Source organism: Accipiter gentilis, chromosome 14 (genome assembly GCF_929443795.1).
Source record: "Accipiter gentilis chromosome 14, bAccGen1.1, whole genome shotgun sequence".
Classification (NCBI taxonomy): Eukaryota; Metazoa; Chordata; class Aves; order Accipitriformes; family Accipitridae; genus Astur; species Astur gentilis.
The window spans coordinates 7,923,098-7,945,561 of record NC_064893.1 but is presented as its reverse complement, the minus strand read 5'-3'; the positions used below and the strand labels follow the sequence as shown (position 1 = coordinate 7,945,561).

At 38.9% G+C, this 22,464-nt stretch overlaps 1 protein-coding gene across 4 annotated transcripts in view; it reads right to left on the bottom strand.

Moving 5' to 3' along the window:
- The window catches only part of CNTNAP2 (contactin associated protein 2), a 1,223,788-nt gene that overhangs the window by 407,688 nt on the left and 793,636 nt on the right, over nt 1–22,464 (bottom strand). For all 4 annotated transcript variants that reach the window (XM_049816392.1, XM_049816394.1, XM_049816395.1 and 1 more), the window contains exon 11: nt 10,267–10,373. In XM_049816392.1, the coding sequence (XP_049672349.1) occupies nt 10,267–10,373 (107 nt within the window). The remainder of the gene's footprint in view (nt 1–10,266; nt 10,374–22,464) is intronic.

Below are 22,464 nucleotides of genomic sequence, written 5' to 3'. Positions count from 1 at the left end.
GCAAGATATTTCCATAGGAAAGGCAAAGTCCTGGTGAGAACTCACGTGCACCACTAAGGAAATTTCTCATTCCTCAGGTTCAAGAAGGATACATTCTGTCTGGGATGAAGGCAAATCAAGCAGTTGATTAGGGGCATGGAGGGCCTACAGAAGGAGTTGACTAGAAGCAGCAAGAGAAAGGCTGAGAGGGCTGCCACCCCTCGAAAGATATCAAGGGTGAAGGCCAAAGGAGGAAAAGAGGTACTGAAGTACAAGGAAAAAGATGGTCAAGAACACAAAAGAACTTGGGACTTCTTTCCAAGAAGAAGACCTCACCATAAGCAGGGTAGTAGCAAATGTCACTTGGTGCATTCATAAGGAATGGTGAGGAAATCCTGCATGTTCTCTACACCTCTGCAAAGTTCATGCAGAGGGAACCAAAAGCCTTTCTTTCACCTCTGGCATCCCCACATCCAAAGGAATGTATATGGTATAAAAGCCCTTCTTTACATAGTCTGGAAGTCCAGATGGATTTACAGGGACACCCAGCAGCTGGCCCAGTGCATGGCCACCAAGGGCAGGGAGAGAGCCCTGGACCTCCTGGGCACAGGGACAGCCCCCGGGGCCAGCACCCCAAAGGCCTTCCTCCAAAGGATGCTGGGCAGAGGGGCTGCGCGGGGGGGGGGCCGTCACCCCGGTGTCACAGTGCCAGCAGCCGGCAGTGCAGCAGTCACAATGCCCCGGGGCAGTATAAAAGGGGCAGCCTCCCGCGCCCCGCTGCCAGAGATGGCCCGGGGACCGACCGAAGACATGCGAGAGGACGTCCTTGAGGAGCCGGTGGAATTACTTGGAGGGGACTAAGGGAGGAAGACCGGACATCGGACAAAGCTGCTGGAGGTTCTCTGCTGCAAGGCCAGTTTCCAGCAGGGCTACCTTCAAAGCTCATCTGAAAGATGGAAATCCTTTTCAGCTGGATAGCCATGGCCAGACCAAGGGAATGCCTTCTTGAGGAGCACTGTGGAGCTCACTGTCCTCATCACCTGTGGAGCCAGGGGCAGCAGCCATAAGAAATCCAATGCAGAGATGTTGCCAGGGGTCCCAGTGCTTTGGAGCACCCACAGGTGGCCCAAAGGCACAGGAAGGATTCTTGCCCCCAAGGTTGATCAGGCTGGGGGCATTTGGCCACTCTCATAAGCCCCTGAGATAGCTCCAGGTTGACGGAGAATAGGGCTTGGACATCTCCTGGGAGGCGTGAGCAGCCTGTAGGATGAGGAGGCGGGTCTTGCTCACGTGCTCAGGGAATAGCTGATCGCCAGCGCTGGGGTCAGGAAGGAATTTTCCCCCGGGGCAGATTGGCCCAGGTCCCTGGGTTTTTTTTGCCTTCCTCTGCAGCATTGAGCATGACCACTTGTCAGGGCTCCTCCGGTCTGTTTTAGCTAGGCTACTGCCTGCTGCTCATGCATCATGAAGACAGCTGTTCGTGCACCATGAAGATAGCCTCTCGTGCCCTGCAGCTGGGGGGAGGAAGGCTTTTTTTCCCCCACGGTCGGCTAGCAAGTGTCCCCAGGGTTTTTTTGCCTTCCTCTGCAGCACTGAGCACAGCCCCTTGCCAGGGCTGCTTTGGGCCATTGTGGCTAGGTGCCCGCTGCTCATGCTCCATGAAGGTGGCCCTCATTCCCCACATCTGTGGGGAGGAAGACTTCTGGCTACCAGGACAGGCTCCAAGGGATGCTCCCGGGGGTTGCTTCTTGTCCTCTGTAGCACTAAGCACAGCCCCTTGTCAGGGGTCCTCTGGGCCCTTTCGGTAGGTCCTTGCCTGCTCCTCTTGCACATCCAAGGCACCACTCAAGCCCTGGCTCTCTTGGGCTCTCTTGCCTCTTGCAATTTTTTAGCAGCAGCAAGCTCTGCTCTTCCCTTGGCTCCATTTCACCAGGGGTTCTTGCTTGTGCAAACCAGCCTGTGCTTGGAAGCGCTCCAAGCTTGCTGCCCCATCAGGAGCTGCCACTTTCCAGCTGTTCCTGCATGCAATACAAGCACAGGGCAGGCACAAAAGTGCTTTTCATGCATTGCTGGCCAAGAAGCACAGCGGCGGGGCAAGTTTTGGAAGGCAAAAATTATGCTTTTCATCAGCGTGTCATAGTTTGGAAAATACCCCAAGGTACCAACACATCTCTTCTTCTTTTGTGTGTGGTCAGTACTGATGCTCATTCTTCAAGTTCTCACTCTTGAGTTCAGGAATCAGGGACTGCTTGGCCTGTATTCCTGCTGCTACTTTCTGTGGCTCTGTGGCTGTCCTTTGCCAGACTGCAAAGGATTTTTTTCAAGCTAAACTGAGGAATGCATCAGCCTGCTTTTGGCTACATGTGTGCATTTTGTTAACGCTTCTGAGAATCAGCTCTGAAACTGACTCAGAAAAATAACATAAAATAAAATCAAATCATCTTTCCACTTGTAACTTTTCTGATTTGTACCCTTGAAAGTGTTTTTGGAGCTGAAAAACTCGTGGCATTCCAGGCGAATAATGGTCTCGTTACTCGACTCCTCATGAATGCAGGGAGTAGAGTAGAGTAGAATAGAACAGTTTGGCTGAAAGTGACTTACTACGATCGTCTAGTCCAACTTCCTGACCACTTCAGGGCTGACCAAAAGTTAAAGCATGGCATTAAGGGTGTTGTCCAAATGCCTTTTAAACACTGACAGTCATGGGGCATCAACCACTTCTCCAGGAAGCCTGTTCCAGGGTTTGACCACCCTCTAGGTAAAGAAATGTTTCCTCATGTCAAGTCCAAACCTCCTCTGACGGATGCAGCTTTGAGCCATTCCTACACGACCTGGCATGGGCACCAGGGAGAATAGATCAGCACCTCCCTCTCCACATCCCCTCCTCACTAAGCTGTAGAGAGCAGTGAGCCTCCTCCTCTCCAAACTAGACAAACCCCGAGTCCTCAACCACTCCTCAGAGGACATGCCTTCCAGCCCCTTCACCAGCTTTACTGCTCTCTTCTGGATGCATTCAAGTACCTTAACATCTCTTTCAAATGGTGGGGCCCAGAGCTGCACACAATACACAGGGTGAGGCCGCACCAATGCTAAATACAGCAGGATAATCACCCCTTTTGACCGGCTGGTTCTGGTGTGTTTGATGCACCCCAGGATGCTGTTTGCCCTCTTGGCTGCCAGGGCACACACTGCTGACTCTTGCTGAGCCAGTTCTTCTCTCAGCGCACCATCTACCTGCTCATGTCACAGTTGGACAACTTGTCCAGAAGGATGCTGTAAGGAACAGTATCAAAAGCCTTAGTAATGTCCAGAAAAACTACATCCACTGCCTTCCCTTTGCCTGCTACGTGGGTGACCTTATTGTAGGATATTAAATTAGTTAGACAGGACTTTCCCTTTGTGAACCTATGTTGACTGTGCCTGATGGTTGCATTATCCTTTAAATGCCTTTCAATAGCACCCAGTTTGATATACACTACTTTCATCATCAGGTTAGAATCTTTAGAGGGGTTTTTCCTGTGTTTTGTCAGTAATGACTCTCCATATTCAGATTACCTAGTGAAGACGACTATTCTGCTGCTGCCTGGAGGCACTCTGGCTGCCTGTACCTTCTCTTGAGAATAATTAGTTCATTTATGTGTCCATAGTTATATGACTTGATTGATGAGAACCTAAACAACCTTACTCTTAGTGGACAGTCTAGCTTATTTCACTCAGATTAGGTTCAACAAGTAAGATAGCCTGCAACATTGCTTATTTTTAATCAGAGCAAACACCTTTTTTGTAAAAGTGTTTTTCTATTCTTTACTCACATTTTCCCCTTCCCTCTATTAAACTGTAAGAAAGGAAAAAGCTTCCATACACGTAGTCCATGACCTGTTAAGATAACTCTTTTTCCTGATCAAATAATGCATTAATATGCTTGTGAAACTGCAAGGCCTTTCTTTGCCTTTTCTAACAAATCTGTTTGAGATCACAAAGAATAACTGTGTTGATCTCAAAACTCCCCCAGTCTCCAATGAAGTGGAAAACCATATTTTACTTGTTTGGGATGACTATATATCTGTACAGTTTCTTTTCTTTTTTTTCCTAAAGTAAAGTTCAGAGCATATTTTTGCCAAATTACGTATTTGCTTTCTTGCTATGGAACTATTTCCCAAATTGCTGACAGGAAAACATTACTGCCATGCAACCCTTTCCTATCTAGACCCTAAATGTAGAAAGCTGTCGTGGTTTAGCCTCAGCCAGCAACTAAGCACCATGCAGCTGCTCACTCACTCCTCCCCAACCCAGTGGGATGGGGAAGAAAATCGGGAGAAGAAGTAAAACTTGTGGGTTGAGATAAGAATGGTTTAGTAGAACAGAAGAAACTAATAATGATAATGATAACACTAATAAAATGACAACAGTAATAATGAAAGGATTGGAAGGTATAAATGATGTACAGTGCAATTGCTCACCACCCACCAATTGACACCCAGCCAGTCCCCTAGCAGCGATTCCCCACTCCCACTTCCCAGTTCCTATACAGGAACGTCCCATGGTATGGAATACTCTGTTGGCCAGTTTGGGTCAGGTGCCCTGGCTGTGTCCTGTGCCATCTTCTTGTGCCCCTCCAGCTTTCTCGCTGGCTGGGGATGAGAAGCTGAAAAATCCTTGACTTTAGTCTAAACACTACTGAGCAACAACTGAAAACATCAGTGTGTTATCAACATTCTTCTCATACTGAACTCAAAACATAGCACTGTACCAGCTACTAGGAAGACAATTAACTCTATCCCAGCTGAAACCAGGACAAAAGTCCAGTGTTTCAGGTGTTTCCTCATTTATGGAAATATTGGAAAATCAGTTATTACAAACTAATAGACAGTGGTCTTGCTGAAGATCACAGCCTATGCAGATTAAATTTGGGTTTCTGATTACTGATTTTGGCAATAATCAGGAATCCAAATTATCAAGGCTTCTACAATGTGTGTAACAAATGTTTCTTATTCAAAGTGTGTTTCTAGATACTATTAAACTCATTATTAAAACAGTATTTCATTTTGGGGAGAAGGTCAATATTCCTGGAAAAAAATATCAATGCCCATTAGACTTCCAGATACACTTAATGTATATATCATTTCAAGACAAGATTAGTGCTTTATTCTTCATTAACTTTGAATCACGTTCCAAAATAAAAGGTAACATTTATTCACAACAAGCTATGAGGAGATAAAGCCAGAGAATTCAGAGGTCAAGGTCCATTATATGGAAACTAAGAATCACTATATTGTTTCAAATACTTATTTTGAAAAAACTTACAGCACATTGCCAATCCTAAAATGTAAAAATTGTGTATGTTCTTTCTCAACAGAGTTTTATTCTCTGTATACTCTGATGCAATTAATGCCTCTTTTAGTGACAAGAGTATGTAAGTTTTTATTTCTCCTACTGCTTTTACAGATCTAACAGGCAACAGAGGGTGAGCTGGATGTTAGTCCCTTCTATGGAATAACTGAAGATTCATAAGCAAAACCTTTCCTGTCCGCTATTCTTGAAGGAATAGGGGCTGTACACCTGTAAAAGTAAGGACAGTGTTTGTTTGAAGGTGAATGTAAATGAAGAATAGAACTTGTCTCTCATGTGAGTAAAAATTGATATAATTAAGAATAATTTTTGAAGTGCAAATTGGGACTTTTTTGCTACTGGAAATCATAAGGAGAAGGCAAATATGCCCAAAATAGTTTCTCCTGGCTTTTTGCTAAATCTAACAAAATCTTTGCAGGAGATGGTAGGTAGATACATCATAGTCATGGCAAACTCGCCAAGTCCTTTACTGTGTTTCCCTTACATACAGATTCTAGAGAAAGCATGCATTCAGCTATATATTAAAAATCTGAGACAAAGAGCTTCAATGATCATTATTTATGCTGCTACACAATTTGTAAATTTATACCACTCTGTTTTAAAGAAGCTGTAAACACCAGGAAGCACATTCGAGCCTAAAACTAGATGTATAACTCACACAAAGTGCAGCAGAGCAGTGTTACCTGAAGATCATGATGGAGATGAGAAGTAATAAGGAAAATGAACCCCTGTTCTCAAAGGCTCCAGGAACCATTTACCAATAGACTGGAAAGATATTGCTCTAAGAACGATAGGCAGGTCAGCCTTTGGTAGGCTGTAAAGGTTAATTAGTTGGGGATTAAAATATAGCTGGTACAATAAAGCTAGTAAGGATGATACTTACTGTTAATTATAACCCTAATAATTAATTTTAAATTAATTTTGTAACTGTTTCATCACTGTGAATAATTATTTTTAAGTAAATACATTCATTTAGCTTCTAGTCTTGTCTAATGATGAAATTGATGCTCTAGTCTGATATTTGCCAGGCCACAGCATTCCCTTGGGCACGGAGTATCTGTTTGCCAAAAGGAATCTGGCAGATATTTACCACGCATACTTTCCAGTATACAACTTTCCAGTATTTCTGGTTAATTCACCATTGAGGTCCAGGGACCGAGCTGTAGCTGGATGAAACAAATTATTGTGGAGTAGAGACATCTTTTTCTGTGAATGGCAGCTTAAGCCTCTGACAAATAACAAGATAGTGGACACAGAGCTTGGAGAGTTTGGTGTGTCTTTGAAAGATGAAGAGTCTTCCCGGAACCATGTCCTATTCTGAAAAGCAAATCATTTCATGATCTTAAAATGGCAAATGTGTGTAATTGATTTACACAATGAGAGATAGTAAGAATTAAAGTTGTTATTTCAGATTTATTTATTTGAAAAATTTCCTTCTGTAACTTTATTTTTGGTTAATAGTTTCTACTATGTCTAAGCTCCAGGACACATATTTCTCCATCTCTCTACACTTAACTGTTGTTTTCACTATCATACTATAAATATATTATGACCAGAGCTGTTTGAAACAAAGCCATTTTGTTTCTCAAGAATGTCATGCAAACTTTTTTCTCTGTTTCACTTCAAGGAGCTTATCCCTTGAGTTTGTCTTTGAATTTCAACTTCAAAGGAACTTAAAACCGTGATCCGAAATTCAGTCAAGGCTGCAAAGCCTGGCCTTGTTTCGGGCCAAAAGCTCAGGAAAGTGTTGAGTTCCCTGACCAAAGCAAAATCAATTCACTGAAAAAACCCCTTCAGTAATGGAATTATCTTGTTCCTATAACTTCAGCAAAAATCAAACTCATTAAAATCATCAGCTATGGAATTATAATATCCACTAATGTAGTCTTGACTCCAACCTCTTTGAGAAATGCTCTTATACCCACCACACAAACATACATTGAGAAAAGAAATACATATTTTACTGTAGAGTGTAATAACATTTGTTTTGTAAAATAGCCTTCTATTCAAGTAAAACAGTACTGAACAAGTGCTATCTGCACTTAAACATTTCTCTGCTCCATAGAATCATGACATCTGCTTAATTTTACAGCCTTTCATACAACCTGCAATGCTGTTTAAAATTGCTTTCAGCTATTTTTATACCACACACCAGTTAGCATTCCAACTTCCCTCCTCCCCCAGCATCTCTTCTGTACTACTATTGCCACAAACATCAGAACTCAAAAGCAAAAGGCAGCACACCAATATGTCTGAGTATACACACACACTGCAAAAGTAGGAAAGGACAGATAGGGAAAGTATCATCATAGCAGAGCTGAGGCCTCAGACCTCAGGACAGTATAACTACAACTTTTGGCAAGCTTCAACAAATCCCCTCATTTGCAGCTGTACCTAATACTGGAACATGCTCTTGTAAATACTGATAGCTATTGCCTGCTGAATAAAGGCAGAGTTAAGGTTGTCTCAGTCTATAGCTTGATGCTGTCATTTTTGGTTTTCACTCATTTTTGTGCCATTAAATTCTATACTCCAGAAAGGCATAAGACTTCACATATTCTGACAGGATGTCTATCCATTAAATAACTTTCTGGTCACCATCATTTTGTTAGAAAGAAGACTTCTGAAAGTACAGCAACACACATGGCAAAAACTAAAATTATGTTCTTTAAACACAAACCAAAACAAAAGCTTAGCCATCTAAGTTAGAAACTTTGCATGATTTTAAAAAAGTAAAGGTTCTTGAACAGTGTGTCTCCAAATGACCTGGACAGCTGTAATCCCATACACTTTATCCAGTCCATAGCTAAAGATGGGACAATATACTCCAAATCCCCCCTTTGATACTGCAGTCCAGCAGTGCCTTTTACTTGCCTTATTGCACTGTTTTATCCATAAAAGGCAGGTGAAAATCCTATTAAGAGAGATGTTCATGGCTCCTTGGATTATTATTTCTTTCCTTTGTAATAAATGTGATTTCAGAGAAGCGATGCCATCCGTTTGTCCTTGCTACTTCTCTTTGGGACTCAAGAAGAAAGCTGAACTATGTTAGGTTATGATTAAAAGCTCATCTGCTCAACCACAAAGAGCACAGACAGACAACGGCAGGAGGGGGAGCCCAAATAATACCCTGCTGGGCCATCCAGTGTCCAGGCAGCAGCAACTGCAGAGTCTGGGATCCAGGGCCAGTCACTGGGATGACTTGAGTGCCTGAGCTGAGCCACTGGAGGGATCCAACATGTGTGGATATGGATGTTCACTGTTCTTGCTAGTGGACATGCACCCTGCTCACTCAGAGAGGTGAGCAGGATGAGGCCGTTGGTGCTGCGTTCACGTGCGTGCCCTATGATCAGTACGGTCAGCCACGTCTCTATGTGTATGGGCTCTGCTCTGTGGGCACATCCCTACTGGGAATGCATTTACAGTCTTGCTACTGGTTAGACCTGGGGCAATGCAGCTGCAGCGGTCTCACCTCTGGCAGGCTGTTGGATCTGACATGATATAGTTTCCTCTAATAGATTATAGTTATCTTCAGAGGCTCTCTAGATAAAATATACTTACTTAACTGAGCTTCCATCCCTGCATTTCTGCAGTTAAACATCTTAACAGCCTATCACATGCATAGGAATCATATTTTCCATGTGGCTGTAATAGATCAGCCAAAGCTCTAAAAATATTATACTTTCAGAAAAATATGTGATTTTTTTTTTCTTTTTTTTTTCACCAAAATACTGCATCACTGTAAATTCCGTGTTTTCTTTCCCAAGATTTCATGCAGCCATGCCATTGCTATGCACATTTACTCTTGGCGGAGAAAGGGCTGCCCGTGAAACTTCTCCTCCAAGCATTGGTACTTTAAGTATCTTCCTTTAGTAAGCATTCATTTGCCATTTAACTCTTTCAGTTTTACCAGTTCAGTAGCCAGACCATGGAGAAGTTTGCCATTCAATACTTATACATGTATTAATAGTTATTATTATGAAATACATTCCCTTTTACATTAATACAATGTTTAAAAATAGAATAGGTTTTTGTTGAAATCCAGAAAACTGTGGATTGTCAAAATTTTCTCATTGATTTGGGGTGGTTTTTTTTGGCTAAAAATGAAAGAATTCTGCAATTATCTTCATAAAATTTTACACAGCTGTAGTTAAGGTAAATAGTAAAGTAATATAAATTTTAAACTCTATAAATACTGGCTTCAAATTTAACTTTTGACCTATTCAGAAGCATTTTTACTCTCTTCTCAATATTAAGAGGTTGTTTGCTAAAGAAAAAAGGGAGAAGAGTAAGGACTGGATATGTTTTCTGCATCTTCTAGATATTTTAGAACACACTTTGCAGATGAAAATCCCATTTTTAGCGTACAACAGAAGGAACAGAAGACATAAGATGCTGACTCAGCATACATTGTTCAGAACCTATAGGAAGAACAACTGCACCTTTCTTTCTTCCTTCCATGCTTTAATAGTGTAGGGCATGTGGAGCTCATAGGAAATATTCTTATCTGAGAAACTCAAAATAACAGAGTAAATAATTTGATTTTAGAATGGCCAATAATCAGTATATAAACGTGCTTCGGGATTAGCAACCTGAACCAGCATCTCTCTAGCAGCGGTCAGCAGCTCTTCCCAACGGCTTAGGGCAGATTCACTGTGTCCATTTGGAACTCTAGTGTGCAACTGCTGAGAACATGTTTGCTCAGTACACCCAGCTAAGACAGCTGTATTGCTTTGGTCCCGTGCATGGTGCAGCACAGCGCTATGTAAATACATCCCTATGTACATAAGGTGGATGTGATTAAGCCAATACCTCCTTTCAGAAAAGGTTTTAGGACCTTTAACAACCCGAGAGGAAGACTTTAACTTTTTGTCTCAACCAAAAGACACCAGCGTCTTCCCTACTCCACTGCAATTTCAAAACGGCGGGATGGCTTACAGTTATGACAAGTGGCACCGCTGTATCCGGTTCCATCACAAGTGCACTTGAAGCTGTCCCACGTCTGCGTACATTTGCCACCGTGTTCACAATGATTGGGCACACACCTGTCGGGATGAGATGCAAAGACAGAAAGAAAAACCTAAATGAGCACCAAGATTTACACATACCTAAATTTTGAGCTGCCCAAGCAGTGTATCCTGTCCTTGTCTGGTAATTAATCCTTGTTATTTTAAGCAGATTAGCAGAATTTATATCTGAACACACAACTGCACAAAAGATGGTTCATCAAGGCTCTGCTGCAGCCCTTTTACAAACAGCAAAAAAAGCACAATAAAGGTGGAATACATTCACCCATCATAAATTAGGGTTCTAAACTATGGAGGACTGGTACTTAGCTGTCAAAACAAAAAGACATCACAAGTCACACCTCCTCCTGCTGTGCCGGTGGTGTCATGCCTCAAGGACTTCAGTCCCACAGTTGACTGAAAGTCAAAGAATGCCAGTGAGTTGCTACTTATCTTTCTATCACCAGCAATGGGATAAAGTGGAGGCAGATTGCCTGCTGGCTAGGATGGAAGTTACTAATGCTGCATTATTAAAACAAACAATAGGCTTCAGTATAAAAGCTGTAAAAGCTTTTTCTTCACAGGGTTTTGAGGCAAGTGTTCAACTTTCTCCCACCCACCTGGTTTTCTTCTCCAGCTACACTGTTGCCGGAGAGTAAAAGGAATACAAAGACAAAGTGGAATCGAAAAAAAAGTTATAGCAGAACATATATTTATTGTTTGAAATATTATCTAAATGTGATTTCAAAGATTTGAGGTTGGCCAGTTTCTTTTCTATCAAAAATAGTTAAAAATGGGGATTACCATGTACTTTCACCTTTGACACTATTAAATTTCTTTTCTTTGACAGGGCTTTGAAATATCATTTCAAAGAATTTTTTTTTTTTCTTATTAAATTTGTTACAGTCAGACTCAGTACAGGCTCTGCATTTTTGATCAAGAACTAAAGGAGCTTTTCTTTCATGTTGAGTTGGCCAAATCTAATTTATGAACTACACTTTTTTATTATGACATTAAAAATGAAAATTAAGAGACCCCCTATTAGACAAACAAATTAAAATATTTCCATAAATGCATTACAAATTAAGTACCCTTATCTCTAAGATAAATCTGAGATTCATCATATTCCTGTGATAGTTAACAATATTAAATAACTCCCAAGGACAGCTTTCCTTTCCCATGTAGCAATTTATTGGAACTGAGAGTATCTGTGTGAACTCCCTGTAAGCTTACAGTCTCATATCTCCTCAAGTTCCAGTTAACAGCATTGGCATACATGACTCAACTACCAAGAATAATCTATGTCATGATACGCATTAGAGACTTGAACGTTGTATATTCACATTCATAAAAGATTTTGGGGTTTATGCATGCCAGTACAAGTACCTCAGAATATAGACAATATAGATGTGTTACGCTCTGTATCAGCCTGTAGTATTCAAGACTACCCATTCTTTGTTTTTCAAAAAGATCTCAAAATACTGGCATGGTTAAAAACAGTGTTTAAAGAAATGTTCTTCTAAAGCAGGAAACAAAGCATTTAAAATTTTTGTTTTCACAATAAAAGAGTAAAACTACCTGAGACAATTATCACAGTTCAATAAATTATGCTTTCAACATCATTTAAGTGAATTCTTTTAGTTTTGTAAGTGTGGCAGAACAAATGAACAGATAGAGCCGATTACTGCTATTCAGCTAATAGGTGGTGACTTTCTGTTGTGTTCTCAACACCACAGAAGAAAAACAAGAGCATACAATAGCACATTTCTAAACATCCAAACAATTAACAATTTATATGAAGCCATAGCTGGTGGGTACAAAATTAGAGAAAGCAGACAGCAGTGACATTTCAAAAAAAAATCTCATAGAAGTAACTTTTATTCAAAGATGTAAACATCTACAAAAGTTCCTAAATCTAAACATGGGTTTGTATTATTTCCAGCCTTTCAGAATAACTGCTTTTGATGTATGTTCAAATGTAAATGAAGAAGAAAATACATTACTTTAAAAGTATTTTTCCAATGACCAAACTAAACATTTTTCTGTGTGAATTTCGCCAGCTATTTATATGAAGTCTCACACGTAATGCTAGCAACTAGTTTCACATTTTAGTGCGGTATAACTTTTATTGTAGTGTAACTAGTGAAGATACTGCATTATTGACTATATAACTGAGGTAAATTACTTAATCTAGGGAAATATGAAAATCAGATATTTATCTGTATCATTTAAAGAAGCATATTAACTCATAAAACCAGAGATATTCAGCAAACTTCTTGATGTTAATTTTATACTTCTAGTATGATGGTTGGACTAGCCTAGTCTGCATCTGCACAATTTTTTACCCATCTGCTTCTCCCTGTTCTAAATATGATGTAGTTAGAAACAAGGAGCTAACAATATGTTAATATTAGCGCTAACTGGATCATTTCCTTAAGTCCTCCCCCCACCCTCAATTTTCTGTTAGTTTATTTTATCAGATAGAATTATAAGATTTATTTCCTATTAATTCCATTAGCACACTTTAACATAATCTGCGGTCATCTGTCCACTTTTTGGGCAAACCTTACCCACTATAATAGAGTTTAGAGGAAATTTTAGGTAACCAGAATGTAGAAATTATGAAAAAAAACCCTTTTGAATTCAGTAGAGGTATTGAGAGGAATATAATTTCTAACTGTAAACTCTATTATCCTTCAAACACTTTTCTTGCCGTAGAGTGATAGTAAGATACAAATACTGGTAAGATAGAAGGTACCTTGCCTGTGTATTTCCGTATAGATCTTGCTAAGAAATTTGTATTTTTAAAATTATTTAAGCATATGCAATCATATAGTTTATCTACTTTATGCTTATCATTTAGTATACACACAAAATGTATACACTGAAAACCAACACATGATCTATTTGCAGCTCATTGGTATTAAAAGACTGTTTCTAGGCAATTCCATTCTTTAGTCTCCTTTTAGAAATAAGGCTCCATTACATTAAAAAAAAAAATAAATCGCTTCAAAACTTCACTTCCCACCTGAACCAGGCTCTGAACTTAGAAGCTGCCATGAAACAGAGAACTGGAAATAAGTTCCTAGTCACTGAGTTGTGTCCCTTCCCATTGTGGATACCTATATTTTAAGTACTGCTGCTTAGAATATCTTGCTGACTCTATTTTGAGAACTTTCTTGCTCTATGGCTCCTTCTGAAAGGCAGTGCTTCAAGTGTGATACACTTTCTTTTAATTTCTACCCCCAAATTTATCCTTAGAGAGTTTACAGATGCTGTTTTGTTTGGTATTTTATTTGGTAACATTGACTTATGTCTCAAACAACTTTTTTTGTTCTTCTTTGGGATTTACATCTGATGACTTTGCAGAGAGCAATCATAACTTCTCTCAGTCTGTCTTTTTATGAAAACAAGTCTCTTGTTGGAAAACAGATTTTTCTATCATTGTTCTTCCTTGTAGCTCTGCACCCACTTCCACTTGTGATCTAATGAGTATTCTGGAGGAATCAGATCAACATTTTTGTATTTCTCTACTGAATTTATTTTGCTTGATATATAGCATTTTCCTGATTACCTCAGAATAGTGGCTCAAAGCCACCCTGAGATTGTTCAATACATTAAATACCTTCAGTACATTCCCATCCTCCTTCTCTTCAATCACTTCCAGCCATCTTTATACAGAAATTCTTGTTATTGTTGTCAACAGCATTACTCTGTACTATAACTTCCATGATGTCATGCAAATCCTGCTGCTTATTCTTCTAGGCTGAATCTGTATCATAAGCACATTTTGTCAAGATATTCCTAATTTTGAGCCAAGGTCAAAGCATTAAACAGGATCAGCTCTGGCACTGATCTCTGGCAACTCTAATCTCTCAGCCAGCTGTTAACACATCAGTATAAATTGTGAGGCAATTTCACTTGCCAGTTCACAACTCACTTTGCAATTCCTCTCTCAAACCCCATCTTCCCTGGTTTAGCTAATAATTTCCATCATTACAGTATATCAAATGTTTTATTGACATCTGAGAAGCTAGATCTATTGCATATCTCCTGTCTGAGAAAAAACTACTGTGCTTTATCAGAAAAGATCAGGTTAATCCTGAACAATTGATTGTTGATAAACATCTGCTGCATTTTACTCTACCTTCCTTTTACTTCCAGGTATTTGATTACTCTTTCCTTCATTTCTTCAAAAGCTGACTAAGACTACTAAAGTCAGATTAATAGGTGTCTAGTGATCTAGATCTCTCTCTTTCCATTTGTTAAATTACATGAGGGTACCCTATTTTTTTTAATTTTTTTTTTTTTTTTTTTAGGGTTGCAATATGACATGTTAGTATTATGAAACAGGGCTATCTTCCCAATTATTATTTAATTAGTTTTGGTGTATTCTTGGTGCCTGCTTACTCTGTTATTATCCTAGGCAATTGTTACTCCTTCTTTTTTTTTTTTTTTTGTTATTTGCTGATTCATTAGCAATATTTAATCTGAGGAATAGCAGCAATATTCCTCAATAATAACTGGTATAGATATTGTTGCCTTGCTTTCAGCTGTGGTAGAAGCCAACTCTCAGACTTTCACCTCCTTTTATCTTAAAAATTGTAATTGTATTCTCTAAAATATCTCTTTTTTTCTAGTCCTACACAACACAGACCAAAGAAATAGAGCAAATTTCCATTCCTAAATAAAACCCATGCCATTCTGTTCCTTTCCTGCTGAGGTGCAACAATGCCCTCCTTAATAAAAGTACATTTGGTATTTCTCTAAACCACCACTTGGAAAACTGGCATCCCTTACACTTTATCCATAGTCAATTCTGGATAAAGTTATTTGTAACAAATCTGTTTTAATCAACTGTCTATGTTTTAAAACTACAGATTGCAACCCTGATCTTTCAGCAGGATGAGGGAAAACTGTGTGTTACACTTTTTTCCTCACTGTCTGTCCAGATACGTTTTGCACAAAGAATACAAATGGTGCATCCATGCACTGAAGATTTAACATTTCCTGAAGATTTAACATTTCCTCAGAGGTGCTATATACAAATATCTAGTAAACCACTAAGCTTCTCCCCATCCCTAGACTGTCCAAGAGAGAAAACTGGGAACAGGATGCTCACATAGTCTGCAGCAAACACTGTTTTTTTCCAAATGCATCTTCGGAGCAACCAAGAACAGCACTGTGGTTCAGACACATTATTTTATTGTCAGTCAGGCTACTTCCACCTGCCACCTTTACTAAGGATCTTTTCCTCCATCACATGAGAGGATATACAGATGTTAGATCTTACGGAATGGCCTGTGAGTCCCAAGGAAATATGGCAATCAGGAGCAGAATGGGATTATCCGGCCTAAGCCTCCCTGCATCTGCTAGAAACATGTAAGGAATCACCTGTACCAAATGAATTGGGACTGATATGAGGTGTTTCTTCTGTATGAAGATATGAAACTGGGAGTGGCTGCTCTTTTGAGGACTGTAGATTATAAACAGAAAATATTTTGAGAAACTACATTGAAATACAAGACATTTAATACAACGAGAGCATGTGAGAAGTCCAACACTGAGGTAGGAATGACTGGGGCATGTCTGGCCAGACAGCAATTCTGCAAAAAGGTATCTGGGGAATTCCACATATGATACAGTGATCCTAAGTCAACCCATCATACTATTGCCAATAAGAAAAACAAAAAAAAAGAAGAAAAAGGGATTTCATAATGTGGGTATAAGCAGGAGAGTGATATGAAAGACCCATGAAGAAATCCTCACATCATATTCAGCAGAAGTGAGCAATGGCTGATTTTCAACTGTACAAAAAGTTGTTGGGAACAGGAAGGTTACAAACTATTATAAATTTCCACAGGGTAAGGGCAAAGAAACAATGAGGTTCATTAGTTGTAAAAGGCATTTTAAGAACAACTCAAAGTAACGGAATGACTCAGGAATGACTTAAGTATGTTTGGTCCTGCCTGAAGGCAGGAGAATGGCCTCAGAGACCTCTCCAGACTCCTTTCTAATCCAGATATTTTCATATCCCATAAGAAACAGCATTTCTTTCAATCTTTTAATTTCTCATTATGTGACTACATTTTCTTAGTGTTATGACTGTGCTATTTAACCTCTGTAAATCAACAGGTTTTTGGTCACTACCTCCGTCTTTTTAGAGGACTATATCCCTCAGGGCAGGGATATTTAATACATTAACTAGCTTCCCCAGGCAAATTGTGCCCAAGGTGTATAGTAATTGACACCAGTTCTTAGGTTTACAGTTCATTTGAGCAGGAAGATAAAAAGTTATTTTGTGCAGGAAGCCAAATGTCCAGATGGCCACACACAGACTGTTAAATAAAGTCCCTCAGGACTGAAGAACCGTCACAAGTCTCACTATTCTCCACTGTATAACACAGACCTTTCCCTTTTTTCCCTGCCTTTTCCTTTCCTTTTCTGCTTCCCCTTCACACTTCCCATCTCTACTGTAAGTGCAAAATACGGCCTGTGTGTAGATATAACCTAAATATAAACTAACTCTCTGTATATACAAATTAGAAACAACCAAACCAAGAAACACCACCAAAACAAAACATTCACCTGTGCAATTACTCCTCCACCTGAGAGGTCAAAAGGAAGGAATGAACTACATGCAAGAGATATTTGACATGTATTGCCCACTACTGTACTGAAAAGAACTCAAATGCTACAGTGATAATGACATCATGAGAATTTCTGTAGAGCAGAACAAAATGTTAAAGGCCTTTTGCAATGAAAAATAACTTGGGGTGAATTGTTCTGAATGTGAAATTCAATCTTTTCCTTCTCATCCTCAAATCCCTATCTAATCTTGCTCCTGCTCACACCTCACCTCTCATTTCTCTCCCAAATTGTTTCTGTTCTGCTTTTTTGTCCATTTGTCTGCCTCAGAACTAACCACCATCAGTTTGTTTTCAATGGTCTTGCAGTATTTTTCCATTATTTGCCTTTTTTATTGCCTCCAAACACCTCCTTAAAATCCATACCCTTTACCACCATTTCTTGCCAAGATCCTTCAAAATGCATACTGCTATCCTTGTTGAGTATGAAGTTCTGTCACTATCTACCTTCATTTACACCCACACAAAGACTATTGAAACATGTTTAAAATTTAACCTTTTTTTTACTGTTCAGGATTACCTGACTGTTCAAGATGACCGTGACAGATTAGGTCTATAAAACAACATACAAGAAAAATAATTTTTGAGAGCAATAAATAATGATTTCAGCTGGTAATCTGAATCACTGAATATATGTAGCTTACTTAAAAGACCAAGTGTAAACTAGTAACAAAATCACAAAAATATTCTAAACATATGCACCTGTTTGCAGTGATATTGCTCTTTAATAAGCAATAGAATGCATTCCACTCATCATGGTAAAAGTAGTACTGAATAATAAAATAATCCAATTAAGGACACATTGCTATTGCAGAGTCCTACTGTACCAACATCAGACTAAAATTACCCATTCCACAGAGACTCCCTGATTTTCAGAGTGTCCTAAATAAAAGTAAAACCAGCTGATCTGACCTGTAAGAGTCTTTCTTATTTCTTGCAATGTAACAACTGTTTAAAATGACTATGAGATTTTCAGCAACAGAATGTGGATTGCATATGCAAGACAACACAAAGGGCAGATGGGAGGGACTGTAAAATCTATTCAGATTCACAGTAATTCCCGACCTAGTTTCATTTGCTGCTGACTTCTAACCTAATTGTGCACAGATGCATATACTTAACAGTGGCAGAACTAAACAATTCTTCCTGAACCAAGAAGGACTTAGCTTTTCTTTATCACTTACTGTAATACAAGGCCTTCATGTTTCTTTGGTGGACATCATCAAATTTGTTCTGTCATGAGATCAAAACAAAATGCTTAGCACTTTTAAAGACTGTGATTTACAAAGAGCAAATCAATATTAAAATATGCAGTGACATTTGGCTAAGCAAAGTTCCTTTAGGGTGTATTCCTAGAAAAGGCTGCCAAACACTTTTTCAGTGTTATCTTCAGACCAATAAGGTGCTAGTCTAAGCTGTTTGCATTAGAACAATTAATGAAGGACTAATGCATAAAGAAAAATACCACAATTAACTCATTTGGAATTAACTGATCCTCTTGGATTTATGCAACTTTTATTTTGTATATGACAATGTAGAGACTAATTATTCCTTTCTTTTCTACCATTTTTAATTTTCAGAGCACTTTGCAAATTAGGTCCTTGAAATGAAATTATGCGGGTTCCACTTCAGCAATTGGAGGAGCTGGACAACCCATTTTTCTGCATTTGTTGCAGAAAACCTCCTGCACCTATTATGCATAACCTAGGATCTAGGTGGCTGATGTCTGAACATCTACTTCTGTCCAGCCCAAGCTATTGCCACTTGCACTGAAGCAGAGCAGGGGAGGGTGAATCTACTGCAGCAGCTAACAGGAGGGAATTTCCCATCCCTGGTATCCCTTCTGTCAGTTCCTAGCAATTGTTTCACGTTAACAGGACACAGCTCGGTGAGGAGCTGTAGCAGGAGGAAATGGTGTATTGGGCAGCACTTGCTTAGTTATTCTCCATCTCCTCTGAGGTGGGGTGGAGGGGAACAACAAGATAAACTGGGTGGAAATGGCCCATGGGTTACATCCAGTCCCCAAGCTGCAAACTTGACTGTGCTGTGATAATCTTACAGAGGCAGAGGATAAACCCACAAATTCATAAATAAACAAATCAGGCGGGATTAAAAAGACAATTTCTGCTGCACGATGTTTTAGTCGGCAAACTCAAGGCCAGGTCTTCAGCTGGTGTGGATAAGAATATCTGCATCTATCTTAAATACTATATTAAGTCTGTTAAATGGGTCAAAACAAAAGGAAGAATAAACTGTTATGAAAGGCCTGCTACTAAATATGAGCCACCTCCAATGGGTTTTTGTTTAACTTTTTTCATTACCCTGTGAAGAGCTTTGCCTAGTTAATAACCAGGTTAAGGATTTCTAGAGCAGGATAAGAGCTACTCTGTGCAACATTTTTTCGGACTGGTGTATTTGAGTTTATTATTTAGACAAACATGTAGAAGAAGTGGCAGTCAGTCACTAACCTAACTGTGCCAATGTGGCACAGTTAAGCCCTCTTGGGGCTGATGTGTTAAGCACTGATAATCCCCAGAAGAATCTCATGGTTTTCACTCACTAGGTTTCTGAAGAAATCTTTAAACCTTTTCAAGTATTGCCCTGTTCAAAATCTGACCGGATTAATTGTGTATTCATGTAATCACCGTTCTTCTGCTATTTCAAATAGGTAAAGAAGAACATATTGGCTGGGCTCAAGAACAAACCATAAAATTGATTCTTTGGTGTCTTGTTAATTATTTATTACTTCTGCATTTTATAGCTTGAATCAAATAAAGCTCCTGAGATTTTATGACATCAACTTCACTTTATAATCCATGTTAGACATTTGGAGAAAGTTTCTCTTGTTCTTTAGATTATAATGATCAGAGCACATAGACCAGTGAGCAGCCTATATAATGCAGAACATTGACTACTATATTCCCCTCCAATAAACACAAGTGATCATGCATTGAATCACCAGGCAAATACAGAATTTTATAGAACTTTGTTTTAAGTAAGTTTACTCCTAACTTTATCTTTTGGGAATAAAGAAACAGATAATTAGAAATCCTTATGTTTTTTACCATAATGTAAAGAATTACTCAGTAATAAAAATGATTATTCAGCTGATGGCTGATTTTGTACTAAAAGGCCCTTGCTGTGTCAATCAAAACTGGCCATAGCCCTTGACACTCCTCCACTCTTTGGTGCACACCGTAACAGATCTTATCTTTTGCATTACTTGTTTTGGTCCCTGGTGTCTCAATCAGGGACAATAGCTATCTTATGTTGATCTTTAAATAGGTGATAAAAGTCCTGATGCATCATATGCAAAAAGCATAATGTATTCAAATGTCTTGCTTTGCAAATTTATAGTGTATGAATCACCTTGATAGTCATGGAGCTATATGATGCCATCAACTACTATTAAGTATGGTCTTGGCTCAGCATCCTATTTTATTAGTCTGGTTATGGCACAAAGAGATGGATCTGTATTTCATAATTGGTAGGTTTTGTGTTGAACATATTGAAAGTCAATGTCCCAACTGTTATTATGGCACTGTGGTTTAAAGGAAACTTGAAGTAAAACATGTTCTAGCACTACTAAAGTGACGCTGATCTTGTAAAGTGCAGATTGCCTAAATGATTTTATTTAAAAATACTACAAGATGGTGGTACTCCTAAAAACCTCACAAAAGCAAGCTGTCTTTTATGTGCCTGGCGTGAATGACTTGTGATGCACCTAAAACACCATCTTTTTGTATTTTACTCTTTACCATCATTACTGTCAGGAATCTGGCCTCTTTCTTCACTATGATAGACACAATCTGAAAACTTCCCTAGAAGATCACTTATCTTACAAGCACTGATTTGGAGGTAAAGCTAGGATAAGTCCTGATGTCTTGACAGAAACTATGGATCTTGCATTAATGTTTATATTATAAATTTTTAATTCCAGTGGATGGTTCCAGTAACCATATGACCGGAAGAGGCTACTCTGTAAGTGTTGTAGAAAACACTTTCTGCCTAAACAGTGAAGGTTTTTCCCATTCAAAACAAAACAAAAAAATAGTCTTGGCAGTAAAGCAAAACACATAGTCTATGCAATGAAGCAAATGTGAAATGGAAGTTAATGTTTCTGAGACATTTATTAATGACAACTAGTATAAACACCAGTTTCATTATTAATCCCTAGCAGAATGCATAGGTCAAGGATGCTAATTTCTCCTGCCTCTGAGAGAAACTCAAATCTTCCTTACTTCTTGGTAAAGCAAAAATAAAGTTACCAAGACTTTTAGTTATCCCACTGTACCAAAGAGGAACAGCTGAGGTCAGTGTGTTTTTCTTGCTGTACATTCTTACTCACTCCTAGTTTGCTAAAATTGGCATGGACTTACAGACTAGGTCCTGAGTCGTGGATTGAAATTTGACTTGGATCAACCATGAATCAATCAATCGATGCAGATGTCATGCAGACATAGCTTATTTATTTCACATGGAACACTCTCCCTGAGCTGACCCATACAACCACAAACCTTAATGATATGTGTTCATCATTCATCAGAGGCAATGTAATGTGCATATTCACATGTAACCCTTTCCCCTTTCTCTATTCATATTTCTCCTCTTTTTATTTTGCAAAATTTTTGGATGAGAAAAAGGATTTTAATTTATATTTGCACGGGATATTATCACAGTGGAATTTCCTGCTTCTTAACATTGCAGTCATCAGGAACAACAATGATAATAAATAGTTAACACAGAAATTTATATTTTTTTTTTTACACTACACTATTCTCCTCCAGATCATCATGGAACATATTTATATCACTTGCTAAAAATCTACACAATCTGCTTTTTCTCCTTTACTGTGATGATCCTGCCATCTACCACAAACAGCAACATGCTCAACTAAAACATCATATATAAAATACAAAGCATGTAAGTTCAGGTGACTTATCCCCCTGTCCTTTGTGTGTGTCCTTAGTGCACATTAGTATTTTATTCTTTTACAGAAGCTCTAAAACATTTTTATAAATTGCAATATAATGAGTGTTGTACTCTAGTTTAAAGCAAGGATATGCCAATGAATCTGCAGCTCTGCTGCAGTGCAGTCACAGCTCTGTGATAAATATACTAATACAATGCTCTACTCACAACCTATTATTCAATTCATTTTCAATTTGCTGCAAACAGATATGTACAGTAATAAACAACTCATTTATTACCTAGAACTTGTGCAATGAACTGTTTTGAAGCCAGAAGGCTTACTGTTGAAGTAATAGGTGTGAGTACATACACTTATGTGCATGTGTGTTCTCACACGTACATTCAATATGCATAAACATATACACATACTTTTTCCAAGAATGATGACAATTTCAAGCTTCTGAAAATGGGCAGCGCTTTCAAGAAAAAATTTCATATTAAAAGCAAAACTGTTTTTAAGGAAAATGTAACAACGCGGATACAACTGTTTAAATAACATGTACTTGACTGTA